The sequence below is a fragment of the Cystoisospora suis genome (genome assembly GCF_002600585.1).
Source record: "Cystoisospora suis strain Wien I chromosome Unknown contig_3341, whole genome shotgun sequence".
NCBI lineage: Eukaryota > Apicomplexa > Conoidasida > Eucoccidiorida > Sarcocystidae > Cystoisospora > Cystoisospora suis.
In genome coordinates this window covers 1-19,144 of record NW_027156136.1, presented here as the reverse complement: position 1 = coordinate 19,144, position 19,144 = coordinate 1, and the positions used below count along the sequence as shown (strand labels likewise).

The window sequence follows — 19,144 nt, the reverse complement described above, 5'->3', positions numbered from 1 at the left end:
AGACTGAAGATAGATCAAAGATAGATGTGACGCTATTTGTATGATTTGGATGTGATTTGAACCCGCGCATTTTGAGCGAGTTTTGTCCCCTCTCATTCTTTTCCTTCTGCCGTGACCACGAACGTCATCTTCTTCTTCTTTCACTTCTTACTCTTTTTTCTCCTGAGTGATCGGGAGCGGCGGTCAGAACATTCTCTCCTTCTGCTTTCGTCGAAGGCTTCACTCCCCTCCCTAGAAAAGAAGAAGAGGAAGAAGAAGAAAGAATTCCTCCTCCTTGACTCTGAGGAGAACCTGAGCCTGGAGCCGATGGGGAGGAGGGCGACACACTAGCAGGAGTAGACGTAGGAGGAGGAAAAGGAGGAGGAGTGGGAGAGGAAGATGATGGAGGAGGGGCTGCGGGTGCTCGAGTAGGGGGGGGAGGAGGAGGAGAAGAAGAAGAAGCAGAAGAAGACTTCTCTCCTGGAGGGGGTGGACTTGCAGCTGCAGTAAGAAGAATAAGAAGAAGGAGATACAGAGATAGATAATATGATGTAGAGGAGAGACAATAGGGGAATGAGCCAAGAAGACTTGAGGGGATAGAGACATCTCCTCGTGAGCTAGGGAAAACGAAGAGAAAGAGATGACAGATGAAAGAATGAAGAAGGGGCGTAAGAGAGAAGAAACATCGAATAGATATGTATACTATGTATGAATATGTATGTGTGTATAAGAAAAGACATGTATGTATGTATGTATCAACATGTGTGTAGGGCACGACTTCGTTGCACTCTTAGAAGAAAGAGGGAAGAGAAAGAGGGGGGTATTGAGGAGAAGTGTAAAAAGCAACAGAGAGAAGAGGGACTTGACTGGAGACACGAGTAATAGAAATCGATGCTCCTCCATTGATAGAGAGAAACAAAGAAGGAAAGAGACATGAATCGATTGTTCTCCTAGCTAGATAGGAACATTCTTTCTGACATCTACAACTATCTCGATGCATAAGATAGGAGAAAAGAGAGATAGGCATAAGAAGATTCAGCACGAGTAAAAGAAACAGATGAAGAAAGATGAATAGAGAGAAGGAAAAGTGAGAGAGCTTACATGGATCGATAATATATAGAGGCTTTCCTACTTCAATTGTCTCTCCTTCTTTCGCTTCGAACTTGACCAAGCGACCGCTGATAGGAGCTGTAACATCGACAGATACTTTATCTGTATCGATGACAGCTAGCAAGTCCCCCTCTTGAACGTAATCTCCCACATCTACAGGAAAGATATACACCAAGAAAAGAATGGAAGGACAACAGAGATACAGAAAGACACACAGATAGACTGAGAAAGAAATTCTCAAGATTCCAGAAGACATGAAAGAAGAAAGATAAAGCCTGCCATTCTGTTGCCCGTAAGTTTCTTCGCTTCCACATTCTCAAATGCCTCTACTTGTCTCTCTCTCTCCGTCTATGTATCTCTCTCTATACATACACGCATATATATAGATACTTATATACCCAAGATACATACAGATAGATCAGCGAGTAGATATCAGATGAGGCGTAGATATGCACATATACATATGGATATATATATATATACGTATATATATGTAGTGAAAGGGGAGGTAGGGAGCTTTTCATCTAGACTGGTGCATGTGAGAGGATGTGTGCAGACACGACGAGACACGAAGAGAGAGAAGAAAGTCAAAGGAAGAAAACTGTTGAAAGAAAGAGAAGGAAACGAAGAAGAAGATACAAGGCCATGATCATGATGTCGGTCCCGTGACAGATGAAAAGAGGGCACAAGGGCAACCTACATACATAGAGAGAAAGACAAATAAATAAAACAAAGAAAGAAAGAAAGAGAGAAAGAAAGAGTGAGAAAGAAAGAAAGAAAGAAAGAAAGAGAGAAAGAAAGAGTGAGAAAGAAAGAAAGAAAGAGAGAAAGAAAGAGTGAGAAAGAAAGAAAGAAAGACATACTTTTCTTCCATTCATTGAGAGTTCCTTCGGTGATCGAGTCTCCCATGGAAGGAACCTCCACTACCCTCTCCCCTCCTCCTGACGCTGCTGACGCTACACATACACACATACATCCCTCATACATAGATAGATACATTAAAGATAGATTACAGATAAATTAAATCTACATAGATAGATTAAACATACACAGGTAGATTAAAGATAGTAGGTAGATATAGACTGAAGACAGATACAGTGGAGATGGATAGAAGACACATAGGTAGATAAGAGACGTGCGTGTATACTAAGAGATATTCATAGAGAGTGACATTCCATTCAGAGGCCGACTGAGTCTGAGCTATCAAAAGAAACAACACAACGAGGAAGGAGGGACGAATGTTAATTAAAGAGAGGAGTTAAAAGAAAAAGGAATGGAAACTCCGTCACGAACGAAGTAGACAGACACAGTTTCGCATACTATAGATATCCATCGACCGGTCTAACTCTCTCTCTCTCTATATCTATATATACATATATATAGATATATATACGTGTATATACCTATCTATGTCACGAGCTATGTATATGTACGCCTGTATCTGAAGCCTTGCTTTTGACCTAATGATGTTTCGGAAAAGAACTCCCTACATCTTTCTTTCTCTTTTTAATCAATCGCTTCTTCACATGAACGTATCTGTATCGATTTACGCTACCTATCTACCTCTCTCTCTCTCCCTATATCTATATACAGATATATATATATATATGTGGATATACATCTTGATACGTAGTGAATGGAGAAGAGCAGAAGCCGTTCCAGACGTCTACAGAATGCCGTAGCAGAGATTACTCAAGAAAGAAAGAGATAAGAAAGGAGACTTACTAAAGAAGCGAGAAGAGGGGGCAAGAGAGATGGTAGGAAAGTGTGAAGAAGGCTTTCTCTCTATCAAACTCGATCTAAGAAGAAAGCTGTAAGAACAGGAAGAAGAAGAAGAGACCTCCTTCAATCGAAGTGGACTTCCATCTCCCTTTGACAATACCCGAATATAAGCCGGAGTGGATGGGACGGGTCCCGCTCTGAAGTGTATTAAGGGGGAGGGATGACTCTGCTGCTTTTGACAACTCGAACTCCCTCCTTGACGAGGCAGGCGTCGAGAAAGGAAAAGGAAGGAAAGCTGCAAAAGGAAAGAAGAAGTGAAGAAAGAAAGAACAAAAGAAACATAAAGAATGGAGGGACCATTCCTGATAAAGAAGTTAGGTAAGATGTGTATATGTGGGAATGTGTATGTAGAGATAGATTACTAGAGACAGATAGGCAGGCGGATGTCTGTTTAGTCGCTCTGAGACGCCCTAGAATGGAGAGAGAGAGAGAGAAAAGAAAAATGAGCCTAGAAAGACATGCGTCTCTCTCACTATCCTTGAAGATAGCTGTCAATCTACAGGCAGCTAATTCGGGCCTATTTTGTCATTCATTCCTTACACACGCCAGAACCATAGAGAGAAGCTTCTTCTTCCAACAAATCACATGGGCTCTACATGTGGACAGACAGATATATATACAAATATACATCTAGACAGATAGACATGTGCATAGATATACACATCTATCATCTATCTGTTTGCATACAAGTATCAGTCTATCTGTACATAGATAGATATCTATATACTGTAGACGAGTAGAAGTCTATAAGAGATGGGGACTTCATAGGACTAGATGATAGGTCCAATTCGTGCGTCAGCTATACATGTCACACAAAGGCAGACATGAAACATACTCACTTCCTCATGCCTAGACATAGATATGTCTAGGCATGCGTACGTCTCTGTACGTCTCTGTATTGATATATGTTTCTGCTTGTATAATGTCTACGTATCTTTATACATATGTATGTATATAACGGATCGAGTTATGAGATAAAGAGACTTTGCAGAAGTCTCCTCTGTTAAGGTACGAGGACCTAAAAATCTTCAGCAAGCGCCTGAGAAGAAAAGAAGAAGGTAGAGATGAGAAGGGGGATCTAGAAGGTGTCTATAGGAAGTATTTATTTCACGTTGAGAATTAGGTAGGTCTATAATTAGACTGCCGAGAGCAAAGAAGATACAGAAGAAGAAGATGAGAGAAAGAGAGAGAGGAGGAGAGAAGAGAAGGAGAGGAAAAAGAAAGAAAGAGAAAGACTTACACCCTTCCTTGATGCTGAATCCATCAGCGTCATGGCTCTTGTACATAAAGAGAGACTTCAGCCTCGACGAGGAAAGAAGAGAAGAAAGAAGAGGAAAAGCCAAATAAGACCCGAACGAGAAGAAGAGAGGCGAAAGAAAAGAGGAGGAGAATGACAGAGACTTCCTAAGAAAAGAGGAGAACGAGTTGTAAAGAAGAAGAGAAGAGATTTCGGACTCTGATTGAAAAGCCTTGCCGCGGTCGCCGCTCATTCAAGAAGATAATAAAGTCCTTCCTCGGGTATGAATGGAGAGGAAAGAAAGAAGCTAGCGAAAAGAAAATTGTTAAAAGAAAGTAGGAAAAAAAAGAGAACAAGAAGAAGCCACGCAAAGAGAGAGAAACAAAGAAAGAGACACAGAAAGAGAGAAGAGGTCCAAGTTCATTCACTCGCAATGGCGGGATTGACGAACGCCCAGAAGAAAGAAAAGAGAATACAAGATTTCTGTCTCCCCATAAAAGACGAAGAAAGATCACTTTTCGCTCCTCTCATAAAGAAAGAAAAAGAAAAGAAGAGAGAAAGCTGAAAAAGAAAAGAAGGCGACCGCAGAGACGATCCCCCCTACGAAGGAAGGATGGCTTGACGGAGAAAAGAAAGCGCAAAAGGAAGAAAGAGAGAAAAGAACAAGGAGAAAAAGGCTACGGAAAAGAACGACAAATTGGAGGAAAGAATGAAGAAAACAAGAAGAAGAGAAGAAGAAGCGAGAGATGAAAAGGTAGATAGAAGAGATAAGAAAAGACAGAGGGAAAGAAAGAGAGAAGAGAACCATCAATCTCCCACTGGGAGATGAAGAAGATACGCCGCGGTGGAGAGAAAGAAGATGATAAAGGCTCTTTTCTTGTCAACTTTCCTGCGCCCTGCTAAATATGAAAGAAGAAAAATACCTTTCACCAAGACATCTTTCTATCTTATCTAGAGACCTTGCTAAAAGCGGAAAGAAAGAAAGATAGCCAGAAACGGATAGAAAATCTTTCCGAGAGTGATCGATCTCTTTTCACAGGCGCAGACAAGTTTGCTTCCGGTGATGCTCCTCTATAACAATGCTTGCCTTCTCTTTCATTCTTTCCTTCTCGTTGTGAACAAGAAAGGAAGAAAGAGATCGTTGCCGTTAGAAAGATACAGCAAGAGTCACCGAGAGACTGGCCGATCTTCCCTGTCGCGAGAGCAAACCGAAGGAACAGATCGCCCTCACGCGCATGGATGAAGCAGCACAGAGATATTCCGAGAGAAAGTCTTGATATTCAGCAGTTTCTTCAAAGGCGTCCACACGCCTTCCAGCATAACTTGCGGTGCTTCTTCTTGCCGCCCGACAGGTTTGGACCGTAGAGGGCCACGAGTCGTTGATCGACTTCAAGGAACATGGAACGTGACAAGGAGTCTCGTCTTAGTATAGAGGGGAAAGACACCTTTATGACAGCTTGGAAAAAGGTTCATTCATTCGCAAAACAACGAAAAACCTGACCACGGTGGACAATTTCTTCTCTGCTGGACAGGCACAGACACGGAGGCTCCGAGAAAACAGACTTTCTGAGAGAGGGGAGAAGAGTCTGGGAAAATCTTCTGGCTGGTCGAACATGACTCAGAGGTGATTGAAGTGATCAGGGGAAGAAGCACAGTCGGTCGGTATCCTTAAGGTGACCTTATCTTCTTTTATCTCCATCCTTCGACCGTGTTCTCGTCCCCGCCAAGATGCTTTTTCCTTTCAGCCGCCCGGAGATGGCGACCCTCACGACGTCTCATTGACGAATGACACGAGAATTCTGGAAGAGAAGGAGAGCAAGCACAACAAGGAAAAGCAGAGAATCTTCGGGAAACAGTCCAAAGACATTGGCGGGAGCTAGAAACGGCTCCTACAGTCATGAGGTAATGCCCTGCGGGAGTTCTATCGGACGACTACGTAGATGGGCTTTCTTCCCAGGTCCTGTTTGCAATAAGGAAGTCTCCTAGTTGTTTCATCCTCCTGCTTGCTCGAAGTTGCGGAAGTGAGTTGAAAGTTCTCCGGGAAGTTGTCGGTGTTGGTGTTCTTCTTTATGTTTCTTTGTCCATCTAAACCGTTCGAGAGAAGAAATGTCTGTCCCTCGCCTTGAGCTGCAGGAGGGGTTGCGCGCTTACTTTGAGGCTCGGAAATTCAACTGCAGTCGGATCGACAAATCGCGGTCACCCAGTCAAAACAGCAAAAGCCTTCAACAAGTCGTTGGGTAGCTTCGGCTCTCTTGAGACAGCAGGAAACTAGACTCCGGACTGGTAGTTGATCATGGATCATTCCATGGCGAAAGACGCACGGACGGACGGACAGACAGACGGATCGGCTCAACGTATCAATCAGGAGTTTCGAGGGGGGATGGGTTAGGCTTCTTTTCTGTGTATGTCGATGGCTATCTGATATCAGAGGGGCCGGTCAAATCGATACTAAAATAAAGATATCAAATCGACTATTCTAAGAACGGGCAATCTTGGCTTGACTCGAAGATGAGACGTGAAGACGGAGTGAAAACAAGAATCTCAACAAGAGGCCAACCTGATCGTGAGGAGCAAAAGCCCTCATTTTTCGCAGTTTCTTGTGGCCCTTCGAGTGTCTCATTGGTCTTCTTTCATTATTATCAGATCAACATCTCTCCGTCGCGTCAATTTCCCATCTAGCATTTCGCACGCAGCCTGGATTTCTCTGAGCGTTGTCTGTCGACTACTTTTCACACGACCTCCTCATTTTTCAGGTCACGAGGATCTCTCTTTTGTTACCTCTTTAACATTTCTCCGCAGCCTAGAGGCAAAAACCTGAATGAGCATTCCGTTGTGCAAGTGTCGGTCACCAGGCGTTAGAACCGTGAAGATGGATATCCTAAACTCGCCCCAACTAGACAACTCCAACAATCCTCTCAGGTGCTCTATCTTCAGCCATAAAGCTATCGAAATCTCTCTAACACTAGTCGGGTTTACCTCCATGCAACAGCATAGGAGGCTACACGACTATGTCGTCTACGACGGGAAGACCGTAGGCATTTCTGTTGACGTGAGAAGACCCGAGCCCTCGTGTCTATATCTAGCTACTAGGTGCATTGCTAGATCACAAGGAGGAGGCGCCTGTACACGGCGTCTGCTCCAGCAAAACCGTTGATGTGTCTAGAGATTCGTAGATATCTCTACATCCCGTCATGGTATATGTGCTCCTCCGTAAGGCTGGGTGTTCTCTGATCGATGGCTTTGTTTGCTTCCGTTTTCAGAGCTATGAACCGCAGCGCAGATGGTTGAAATTGGAATCCAGAGTTATTCACAGGAACATCAGTGGTAAAACTATTCTGCGTATAGAGCCAAATAGTATCCCCTACTATAATCTGACTCAACCTGTAAGCACACACTACACTAGGCAAAGCAACGCCTTCTGTGCTGCACACTCGAAGGGAGAATTTCGCTTGGGAAGGAAGTGTATCTTTGTAGAGGAGACTTGTGTGTCTTTGTTGCTGTGAAAGCTTGAAGGAAAATCCACTTCGTGCTCGGTTCTATGGAAGGTCGGCAATAAGAAAGACTGACATCGCACTGTTCCAGGGGAAGATCTATCTACTCCTCCGCGTTAGCGCCAAAGCGGGAGGTCATTCATTGGTGAAGAGAGCTGTTTGCACGGCAGCCCTAGGTGGTTCCAGCGACAAAATGCGAAAGAAGGAAGGAGAGAGACAAGAGAGAAAGAAAGAGGAAACTTGACGGAGGTTTTTCGTGAGCTCCAACACCTCTCAACTCCTATTCCCGAGTCTTTGCAGGCTGTAGGTACAGATAGCTACACAGTTTACATATAGCTCTCGGTGTATATACATAGATACAGATAGATAGTCGGATGATATACAAACATTTAGGGTTACAAACATTTATATATATACATATTTCCACATCCAAGCCATGTATGTGGGTGGAATATATACAATGCTTTCTTGTAGATGGATGGAGAGGAACTGAGAATAGATCTGTGATCGTTACAGTGTAGACAGGGAGAGACCATTCTATACATCTCACGCCTTCTCATCGTCTCTTGACAACTTGCTTCGTGCTAAGTGTTACGCAATGTAGCACAGAGATGTCCTCTTTTCTTTTCCCTCTCCCTCTCTACACCGGGCTACCATCAGCAGTAACGATCACAGGTCTATTCTCAGTTTTTCTCCATCCCCCTACAAGCAAACTTTGCGAATACTCCCCAACCCACGAACTGACTGGCTTTATACGAAATCTTTATCAGCAAGTCAGTTGTTGGTGGTGTATGCATGTAGGTGTGCTGGATAGATAGCTGCATGGAGACATCTAGAGTCACACAGAGCTCATCAAGTCTCTCGATCTCTCTTTCGGAACAAGGAGGGAGATGTCCTAGAAAGAATCGGACGATGGACTCATCCCCGCGATGTCAAGAAGCCATTCCAGAAAACCTCCTGGAACACACTTGTCGTGAAGAGAAAAGAAGGCGTCAAGTTTCTATTCCTTTCTTATTCCACTCATCGCAGTAACGTTGGTTCCGCTGAGGTGTACATACACTCCAAGCTTGGCAGCCACTACACCTCCCCTCCTCATGGTGACAACAACCCTATCATCATCATCACGCTGTCGTAAGCGGGCGGGCCCGCTGTTCTACGATGAAAAGCAGAGCAGCTCAGGCAGCTACTCCTACTACTACTACTGGTAGTAGTAGTAATAGCAGTCGTAGTCGTAGTAGTAGTAGTAGGACTGCTGCTTAGCTGCCTGATGAGCGGCCTTGCGGTTCTGCTAGCAGAGGCGGCTGAGGAAAGCGGACTTAACGGGGCTGTGTTGTGATCCTGATACTTATACTAGTCATAGGGAGAAGAAGGAAGAGGAACCCCCATAGCACGAGAAAGAAGAAGAAGAAGACGATTAGGTGAAGAGAGGCCGAAGAAGATGGAACTTCTGCTGTTTTTGCTGTATGTACACCCGAAAGGCGGGAGAAGAGAGGACGGGGTGGACGGCTGTTGATGGATGATGGTCTTTTTTCCAGCTTTTCTTTGTTTAGTTTGAACTTAATAACGTTGATGTGTTCTTCCGAGTTTCTTATAGAAGGAGTCCTTCTCTCTTCTTGAATCTTTTCTCCCCCCTCTGTGTCAAACCCTTTCATTCTCATCTTCTCTTTGTTTCTTTTCTCTCCGCATTCCTTCCCGGTCGTATGTTTACTCTTGGCTATCTTCTTTTCTTCTATTTATGTTGTATCACTTCCCTATCTTCATCGTCCGGTATCTTTCTCACAGCAGCTAAGCCGAAGACACCGAAGAGACTCTTCTCCTTTCTTATCTATATCGATAGCTTCACACTCTATCTCCCGGGTGTATGTACGTCACAACTAACTAGAACGTTTTTCTCTCTCTCCCTTCTTTCTTCCCTCCTCCCTCCGAAGGCTTCTTCTTGTCATTTTGAAGCAACGTGCGTCTCTTCACTCTGGGGAAGTCCTCCGGCCTCCCTTCTTTTCTCTTCTTTTCCCTATCTGTCGCCGCTCTCCGTCACTTCCCCTTTCTCCTCATGGCCATCTGCTCTCTTCTCTGTGTGAAGTGTTTTTTCTCTTCTTCGTTTTGAAGAAGAAGATCTGCTCTTTCTTGGCGTCACTACGCAACAGGCAGAAGTTTAAAAAGAAGCTCTCCGGTCCTCTTCTCAGCCGTCTCCTTTTCCCGAGTCATATTTTGCTCTGGTGTATGTACAGACAGCACCGCTATTCTGTTAGAAGACCAAAAAAGATACTTTTCTTTTCCGGTGGATCGATTTGTCTTTCTCGGTTAGATTCTAGCTGTCTCTGTCTCTTCCTTTCTTCGTCTCTTTCTTTTCACGTAAAAGATTCCCGCCTTCCTTCTCTCTCCCCTCCCTCTCTTTCTTTACCAACTTCCAGCCTGTTTTTTTCTCTTCTCTTTCCTCCTCCTTTCATCCAGATATCCATCCATCTTCCCTTCTTTCGTCCTTACTTTCTTCCTCAGGCCGTGTTCCTTCTTTATTCTTTTCTCTTCTCTCTTCTTCCACCAAAAGAAGATCTCCTAAAGGATAGAACACGTAGGAGATCTATTGGAGTTGTATGTATTGATAGAGCTTTTGTATTGCTACTTTTCACGTCTCTCTTCTTACTCATGATGGAGCCGAGGTGATCTGTTAAAGGCCCATCTGTCTTCTGTAGTCTTCAGTCGTGAGAAAGATAGGGAGAAGCTTCTTACTACTCTTCTTTGTTGCTTTTCTTTCTCTCTCTCTTCGCTTCAGTTGACCTGAATGGCTTGAGTTAGGTAGGAACTGCAGGAAGAAGAGGATGAGAAAGAGAGGGAAGATAGAAGGGAAAGAGAGAGAGATAAACGACGCCGCTATCTCTTGCAAGGCAGGTTGACGGAGAGAAAGAGGGGGAAAGAGACACGTGAGTTAGAAGAAAGGAAGTAGGATAAATGAATGAAGAGAAAGCACGAAAGTAGAACACGAAGAAAGAAAAGTTACGTGATCTTTTCTTATTCTTTCCTCTTCGTTTATTTCACAGACAGTCGTTAGCCGGGGTTCTCTACCTACCTACTCGTTGGACTACTCTCTACCTTTCTCCTCTTCCTCTTTTTCATTCTTTCTGCTTCTCTTCTTCCTCTTTTCTGAACTAGAGAGTTGTTCTCTCCATCAAGTCTTCTCAAGCTAGGCTTGTATAGAAAGACTTCTGTTTCTGCTTCTTCTATGAGAAGAGCATCACAAAAGTCAGTTTGAGAAGGACGAGGTGTAAAGGGGAGAATTTGACTCTTCATTTTATCTTCGGGGGAGGTCAGGTGTATGTACAGTTGACGTCATGATCGTCGTAGCGTTTCTCGTTCGTTTGTCTCCGATTTGATCTACAAGATTCTTCTTTACAACGAGACTTCTTCGAATCTCCTTTTCTTTCTTCCTCTCTCTCTCTCTTTACCGTCTTCGGCATCACCCTTCTTGCATCTTTCGTTTCTTTCTGTCTCCACCTTCCTCGAATTTTTCAATCTTTCTTTAGAACTCTTAGGCGACTATCTCTCCTTTTCTCTTCTTCTGTCACCTTCGTAACATATCTTGTCTCAGTAAGTTAAGTCTAAATCGATAGATGAGGAAGAAAGAGAAAGAGGAAGAAGGTCTCGAGCATTCTGTCAGTTGCGAGGATCCAAATCCCTCTGTCTTGTGCAGAAGAGAAGAGAAGAGGAGGAAAGATATCCCTTTCTCTTATTTCAGCTCTTTATCTCATCTTTATTTCGTTCACGAACTCTCTTCTTCTTTTTCGTCATTTTCCTCCTCCGCGTCGTCGTTGAGGTCACGTGAAGAATAGAAGAAAAAGAAGAAGAGAATTGAGGGAGATCTTGAGAAGGATCTCTCATTCTTCATCTTTCTCTTCTTCTCCTTCTGTCTTCGTCTGTGTATGTATATCCGAATCTATAGATAGATAGATACATCTGTAGAGACAGGTGGTCTTTGATCTTCAGTGTGAAGAAGAAACAGGCCTCGTCGTCAATAGTCAAAGGTTCGGGAAATTTAGAGAAAGGGAAAAAGAGAAAGAAAGAAAGAAAGACGGATTGATAGCTAGGTAGAGAGATACACGGAGAGAGAGAGGGAGAGCAGGCAGGGTGTGTATCGACTTTTTCTTTCCTTTGCCGTTCTTTTCCTCTACTGGAATCTCCAGGAAGTTACAGTAAAAGGAGATGAAATATCTCATCTGTTCTGCTCAGAGGCTGTCTCGAGGAGAGGCAAGCGTCTGTCTAGTGCTTGCTTGCTTGCGTGCTTGCTAGTCACGTCTCAGATTGAATTTCTTCTCTCCGTCCTTGTTTGAAGAAAGAAAGAGATCAAGAAAGAAAGAGCTAAAGAAAGAAAGACGAGTGTGTATGTTGGAATGTCGATGATCGGCCAGAGGAGTGTTCAGCGGTGAGGGGGGGTTTGAACCGCCTAGGCTCTTCTTCTCTTCCTTTTCTTCTTCTTCCTTGACCTTCTTTTTTCTTCTTTTCTCCTATCAAGTAAGTCTCTACCGAGAGAGAGGAAGAAGAAGAAGAATCTCCTCTCTCTTCACATAAGAAGAAAAGAAAGCAGACACGAACAACGGAGGATAGCACGTCGTGCCAAGCAGAAGGAAGAAGACGAAAGAGAAAGAAACGAAAGAGACAAGAGACAAGACGTGACTACCCAAGAGAAAGAAGAGAGAGAAAGAAAGAAAGAAAGAAAGAGTGACAAAGAGAGAAAGAAAGAGTGAGAAAGATGGCGGATAGGCAAGGAGATCCAGGCCCACCTAAGCTTCGTATAATAGATCCTTTCGAAGATGAGAATGATATGCTCTCCAGGCTTACCGAGGAAGCCTTCGCATCTGTATCTAACGGTCGGTCAACCGTTAACCTTATGCAAGCTACCAGTGTAAGTTCTCTCTCTCTCTCTCTTTGTTTCTTCTTCTACATATTCATCTGCTCTTTCATCGAAGAAATTCCCGAAGAAGAAGAGGTTGTCTGCTATACTCTGTCTCTATTCTCACTCGTGTTGCTCCTTACATGCAAAGGATATAGACTATTGGATGAAGCGAAGAGGTTGAAGGTTAGCTTCTTTTCTCTCTGTATTGCCTATTTTCTTCCTCGCTTCTTTCTCTCTTTCTTTCTCACTCTTTCTTTCTTCTTTTCTTTGAGACAGAGAGAGACATTAAGATGTTCGTGTCTTTCCTCTCTCTCTCTCTCTCCAAATCGTGAAGTGTTTGTCTCTCCTTTACGTGAAGAAATGACCATCTTTTTTCTTTCTTTCTTCTACCATTCATTCTTTCTTTCTATCTTTCTTTCTTTTCTTCTATCTTTCTTTCATTCTTTTCGTGCATGTTCTTTCGCTTGGTGTGTGTCTTTATTCTAGGGATTGGAGTTTGCACTGAAGCGTCTCCATCCGATCTGTCCTCTGCCTGAAAAGGCGTGGTATTCTGCAGGTATGAAAAGACAGACACGATAGCAAGAGAGAAGAAGAAGAAGAAGAAAAGGAGAGATCTTTCTCAAAGAAAGGAAGGGGTTTATCTCTCCGGTATAAAACCGAAGTCGCTCCTTCTATATTTACTTAGGTGGATAGATAGGAAGAAAGAAAGGAGACTCTCTCTTTTGTATCTATCCACACTTTTCCTTTCTTTGAATGATCATGATGAGAGAAGAAGAAGTAATGGAGAGGCTTATTCTTCTTCATCTTCTTTTTTCTTCTTATGCATGCAGAGCTGTGACTGAGCCTTCAAACTCTTTCTTTCTCTCTTTCTTTATTTCTTCATGGGTATTCTTTCTCTCACGTCTTCTTCCTCTTCATTCCTACCGTTGAATGATATCTCTGCATCTCTTATGATTCTCCTGTAATAGCTACTGATCGATTCTCCTCTTGCTATTCTATCTCTATCTCTGCCACCACTAGGAGTAGGAGTACTTACTGCGTCTCCCTCGCTCTCAGAGACACCAGCTGGCGATTCCCCCGGTCAGAAGCATACTAGTAGCAGTCGTCGATCTTCTTATTCTTGTCATTCTGCTAGCTATAGTAGTAGTAGTAGGAGGGGGAGTAAGACATGACAGGCGGAAAGGACTAGAGTTAGGGCTCATTTCTATCAGAGATATAGATACCTTCAAGGAGAGATAAAAGAGGTGTTCACACACAGTTAGACAGAGACACCTTTACTACGGGAGCATGGATAGAATAAAGAAGAAAAGTAGCTAGGCTCGTAGATCGAAGATAGATAGATCAGTAGATAGATATAGACTAGTTAGAGTGAGTAGTCGTGTTTGTATTGATCTTCGTGGTTATCTCTTTTTTATATGGGTGTAGGTCTCATTTGTGTAGGTCATTGACTACTTTTTCCTTGCATGCATGCATGCGTTTGTGCATGCAGTCTTTAAAAATTATGATTTGGATCGAGATGGGGAGATCGATAAAGATGCTTTCGTCGATATCCTTCAACAGGTATGAGAGAACGACGTCTACTTCCTTTCTCTCTAAGAGAGTCTCTCGATTGTTTTCGTTTCTTTCTTTCTTCTTTTCTTTCTTTCTTTCTCTCTCTCTCCGTTTCTCTTCTCTAGTTGCACCTAGCCTGTCGAGGAAGGGGGAGGATCTCCTCGTTCAGGGGTGTGAAACAACTTCTTTCTCTAGAGATCGTCGTGTTAAGCCTACGCGTATGTAGATACATAGATAGAGATAGATAGATCTCTATCGACGTATAGATACGGCTGATCATCGACGGTCTTTGACTACCGGTCTATTCCACGTGATTCGCCATATACTGCATAGATACCACAGTCATTCTCTCTCTTTTCTCTCTATTCTCTCTTTTTTGCACATCTATCTATCTGTCTATCTAGTCATCTATCTCTATGCGCATGTATATCTATCTATGTGTCTATGCATCTGTCTATCTGTGTATCGATGTATGTATATGTGCGTGTGGACTTGAAGAGACAGAGGAATGAAGTATGTATTCTCTTTGCCTTCTTCAAGTCAAGCGCTGTCTATTTTCTTTCCCTTCGATCCACAAGCAAGTGTTCTCTGCTTCTTCTCTCTTCCTAGCCCTTTCTTATCTCCCTCTCTTTTCTCTATCTCGTCTTGTTATTTTATCCTTTCTTTCGTTCTTTTTCTGTCTTTCTTGTGCGTTTACGGGTGTCTGTAGTATCATGCGTATCATTATTCACGTCTTGTTAAGAAGCAACAGAAAGGGGGGGGAGGAACGGCGACGACTACAGGAGGAGGTGGAGGAGGAGGTTTGAATATAACTCTCCATGCATGCGACTCAAACCACTCTAGCAATCAGGTGGGACGAGGCTAGCTACCGGCCGGGCAGGCGCCTAACTCCTTTCCACAGACACCTGGGGGCGCCTTCTTCTTCTCTTACTTAAATAGACACATTACAGATAGATCAAAGATGGATAGAGAGATCAAAGATAGACTGGATTGAGGGGGGTCATGCATAGAGATAGATCAAGAGAGATCCAGTGAACGTAGATAGCTTGGAACTAGATAGATTAAGAATAGATAAGTAGGTAGATGACTGCTAGATAGATAGATAGATTAAAGATAGATAGGTGGATGAATAAGATGAGTGAGGTGCGGATTTCTCTGTTTGTCGCATGCATCGTTGCAATAGCACTAACTAGCCAGGAGGCGAATCAAAGTGAGTTTCCTCGTTGATCTAGAAGACTTGGCGTCTTCTTATCTTCTCTTTTTTCTTCTATGTGTCTCTTTGCTTTTGTGCGCGTTTTCTCTTCTCTAGAAAGGCTTGGGTCGTTTAGGAGGGAATTCTCAGCAGAGTACTAATAGTAGCAGTAGCACTAATACACACAGTGGAAGGTCAGGGGGAGGCGCGGGGACTACCGGAGATGCTTCGAGTGATACCAAAGAACAATCGCTTATGGTAAGCTAGCTAGCTAGCTAGACACCTACCTACCTTTCTCTTCTTTCCTCCTCCTTTCTTCAGAATCGGCTTCTTCTTTGTATGGGTTTGTAGATGTATATGTGTGGTATACGTATAGATGTGAATATGTATGACTATGTATCTATCCATCAATACATACGTGTATGTATAGATATGTACACGTATATATGTATGTATGAATGTATAGGCGTGTGTATGGATCTGTATGTGAATACATATATATATATATATATATGTGAATATGTATGAATGTGTGTATGTGTATGCCTACGTATGTGTGTATGTATACATTTGGACTGATAGGTTTGTATCATGATTTGTATTCTTCTTAGTAGTCTTCTAGGTGTCAGTAGTCGAAGTAGGAGGGGAGGTTATCCTTCATTCTCATTCACGTCCTTTCGTTTGTTTCGATTCGTCTTTTGCCACTCACTCCGTCATCATCTACTTCATCTTCTTTTTCAGTTCTCCCTCTCCTTCTTCTTCTGTTGATATGTATGTATTTCTTTTATTCTTCTTCTCCTCTGTGTTAGACGACTTTTAATCGAGATAAACCCCTCTTCTCTACCTTTAGGATAGTTTCCTCTTAAGCTAGTGTATATCTCTATAGCAGGCCAGTACCCCTCTTTTCAACTTGTAGGAGATCTCTTCCTTCTAGCAGTGTTCTTCTTTCATTCCTGAGTATTTGTGATATTTCTCTTCTTTCTCAACTTAAACTCCTCTTTCTTTCTCTTTCCTATAATGCCCTTTGTAAAACACCTCTTCTTCTTCTTCGTATCTCTGCTGTAGCTACAGGGTCAGGAGTCTTCTGGTAGTTAGGGTTCAGTGAAAATGAGAGAAGCTCTGCTCTTTCTCTTCTTTTCTTCGATTCCTTGTCTGCATCGTAACACCTGTGTAGACTTTATGTGTATGGAGTGATCTATTTTTTCTCTCAAGTCTCTTTCTTCTATACATCTTTCCTCATGTGCGTAGATACATGTACTTCCGTCATCGGGATACGATACACCTTCTTGGGTATGTATCTATATCTATACAGCACACACCTATATATATATATACATTTATATACATACAAAGTTCAGCAGTCTCGACCCCCTTACCATGTTGACACTTTCTCTGTCTGTCTAAGTGCCGTCAATCTGTTTATCTCTCTTCAGTCTATCTATCTATCTTTAGTCTCTCTATCTATCTCTCTTTCATCTGTCTATGTATTTTTGATCTTTCTTTGATCTGTTTCAATATATCTCTCTTTTTCTTTAATCGATGTGTGTGTGTATGTGGTATATAGCTAGCGTCGCATATAATGTATCCAGCACATCATGGATTATGTGAGGTGTATAAGGATTATATCTTCGGGGAGACAGCAGGCAAAGGCTCCTTCGGAAAAGTTCAGCTCGTCACTAATAAAAAGACAGGAGCTCGACGTGCATGCAAATCTATAGGTAAACCATCCACCCCCTTCTTTCTCTTCTTTCTTCTTCTCTCACCGTCTTCTTTCTCTCCTCTCTTCACGTTGGGGCTTTCTCCTGTGTTTCTCCTCTTCTTCTTTCTCTTCTCTTCTTTCTCTCCATCTATTTGTTAGGTATAGAAGGCCGACCGAGTGTAAGGATATGTATTGTGTTAGATTCTTCAATAGAAGAGAGAGAGAGAGAAAGGGCAGATAGATGTCTTTCTACGATGAATGAAGTCGCAGGCCGGATTCCCCCCCCTTTATGACTCGTCATTCCCGTCCGTTTACAAGCAAGAGACGAAGTAGTCTCTTCTCTCTTTCATGAAAAGACTTTTCTCCATACCTAAGTCATCACTGTCTGTGTGTTTCTTCTTCCATCGACTTGTTTGCTCTTCTGAGTTAGAAAGGCTTCTTTTTCTTCTTCTGTTCATATCTCGATAGACGAAAGAACAGCTAGTTGCCTAGTCAGCTATACATGTAGATATATATGTGTAGGTAGGTAGAGAGAGCTTTATACATCTGTGTGGATCTTCTTCACGTGCTGAACTCATCACACGTACGCCCTCCTGTGCATAGATGTATTTACAGAGAGACAGATGTATACATGCATGTATATCTATCTTTAACCTATCTTCAATCTATCTATTCGAGATGTGCGAGGTGACTCTGACTCTTCTTTTTCTCCTTTTTCTTCTTCAAGTGTAGCGCATACGTGTGTGTGTGTATGTGTATGTATGTGTATGTATGTGTGATCTTTGGAGTCATTTCATTGTTTTTTCTTCTCTCGAAGACTCTCTTTGTGTACTCGATCTCTCTTCAGTCTTTCTGTGTTTCTTTTCTCTTTTCTTGTATGGTAGGTATCCAGTCTCCTGACCAATGGGAGCTCATCAAAGCAGAGATTGAACTTCTCAAGGCTCTTAATCACCCCAATATAATGAAGGTAGACTTTCGATCTATTCCTATGGTGATCTCTGCATGCATGTTTCTATCCTGTCTGTCTGTTTTGTCATCTCTTCTCTCTAGGAAGATCGAGGTACCCAGTGGGAATACGAAAAGACGACTTGTACACCGTTCTAAGCCTAGCTGATAGAGATGTGATCTATATCTGTCTGGATCTATCTGCATGCGCACCCCCAGTGGACAGACCTGCGTTGCACAAATAGATTCCTAACATAGATGAGTAGAGGAGGTCTCTGTCTGATAGAGAGTGACTACTACCTACACGTGAAAGAAAGAAAGAAAGGGTGAAGCAACAGCAAAAACACTAGGAGGGGGAGGAGAAGGCATGCATATGCGTAGGGTTCGGCTTCTGTATGACCTGACTGCGGTGTATGCGTAACTACTTCAGTTGGGACATTTAGGGATCACAAATACATACAGCTCCGGAATCTCATAGTGCCGACTCCACGGTCTAAGCCTGCAGCCACGCGTATACATACGTAGATACATACATACATATATTAGCGTCTAGTTATGTGTAGTGCATACAATAGAGAGCAATGGATAGAGATAGATAGATCAAAGTTAGATAAGTAGATATGTCCAAGTATCTGCACATATTTTTGTGTATGCGAAGGGGAATAGGCGAAGAGGCTTTCGTGTATGGGTCTTTGTATAGTGTGTGTGGTATCATGACGGTGAGTTTAGGAGGTATGTCTCTATAGGTGATCTTGGTCTTCTTGTGTCTTCTCTCTCCCTCTCCATCTCTCGAACTGCCTTACGATGTGTCTGCCCGAAGTCGACCTGTGTATGTCTGTCTGCTTGTCGATCTCTTGACTTCTAGCTATACGAGACATACCAAGATGGCTATACTATCTATCTCATCATTGAGCTGTGCCACGGAGGCCCTCTGTTTGATCGCATAGTCCAACACTACGAGAAACTTCGCACACCCATTACAGAAGAACTTGTAAGCAATCCTCTCTCTCTCTCTCTTTTCTTCTTCTTCCTTGCTCTTTCTTTTTCTTTCTCTTCTTCTTCATTCGCTTCCAACCGTGAACTCCTTCTATACCTTTCTCCTTCTCTAGATCTTACCTGTTTATTTTTCTCTCTCTCTCTCTCTTTCTGTAATTCTCCTTTCACCCCCCCAAGTGCCATTATTCGAATGAGCCTATATATGCATATATATGTATATATATATATATGTATATATCTCTTCCTCTAATAGATGTATATACATATGTATATGTGT

At 42.8% G+C, this 19,144-nt stretch overlaps 2 protein-coding genes across 2 annotated transcripts; one reads left to right on the top strand and one right to left on the bottom strand.

Moving 5' to 3' along the window:
* Window positions 1-124: 124 nt before the first annotated feature.
* CSUI_006564 (dihydrolipoyllysine-residue succinyltransferase component of oxoglutarate dehydrogenase) lies at window positions 125-5,227 on the bottom strand (the record flags this gene model as incomplete). Its single annotated transcript, XM_068066720.1, has 4 exons — window positions 4,112-5,227; window positions 2,815-3,106; window positions 1,081-1,242; window positions 125-480 (listed from the first exon to the last, which is right to left on the bottom strand). The coding sequence occupies exons 1-4, from the start codon at window positions 4,142-4,144 to the stop codon at window positions 125-127; spliced, it is 843 nt and encodes a 280-aa protein (XP_067921305.1). The 5' UTR covers window positions 4,145-5,227.
* Window positions 5,228-8,848: 3,621 nt separating this feature from the next.
* On the top strand, window positions 8,849-18,865 carry CSUI_006563 (calcium-dependent protein kinase cdpk9; the record flags this gene model as incomplete). Its single annotated transcript, XM_068066719.1, has 10 exons — window positions 8,849-11,181; window positions 11,881-12,493; window positions 12,971-13,040; window positions 13,505-13,645; window positions 13,974-14,044; window positions 14,745-14,885; window positions 15,345-15,485; window positions 16,792-16,945; window positions 17,811-17,893; window positions 18,737-18,865. Coding segments are annotated over exons 2-10 (1,083 nt in total), but the record flags the coding sequence as incomplete, so codon positions are not given.
* Between the last annotated feature and the right edge of the window lie 279 nt (window positions 18,866-19,144).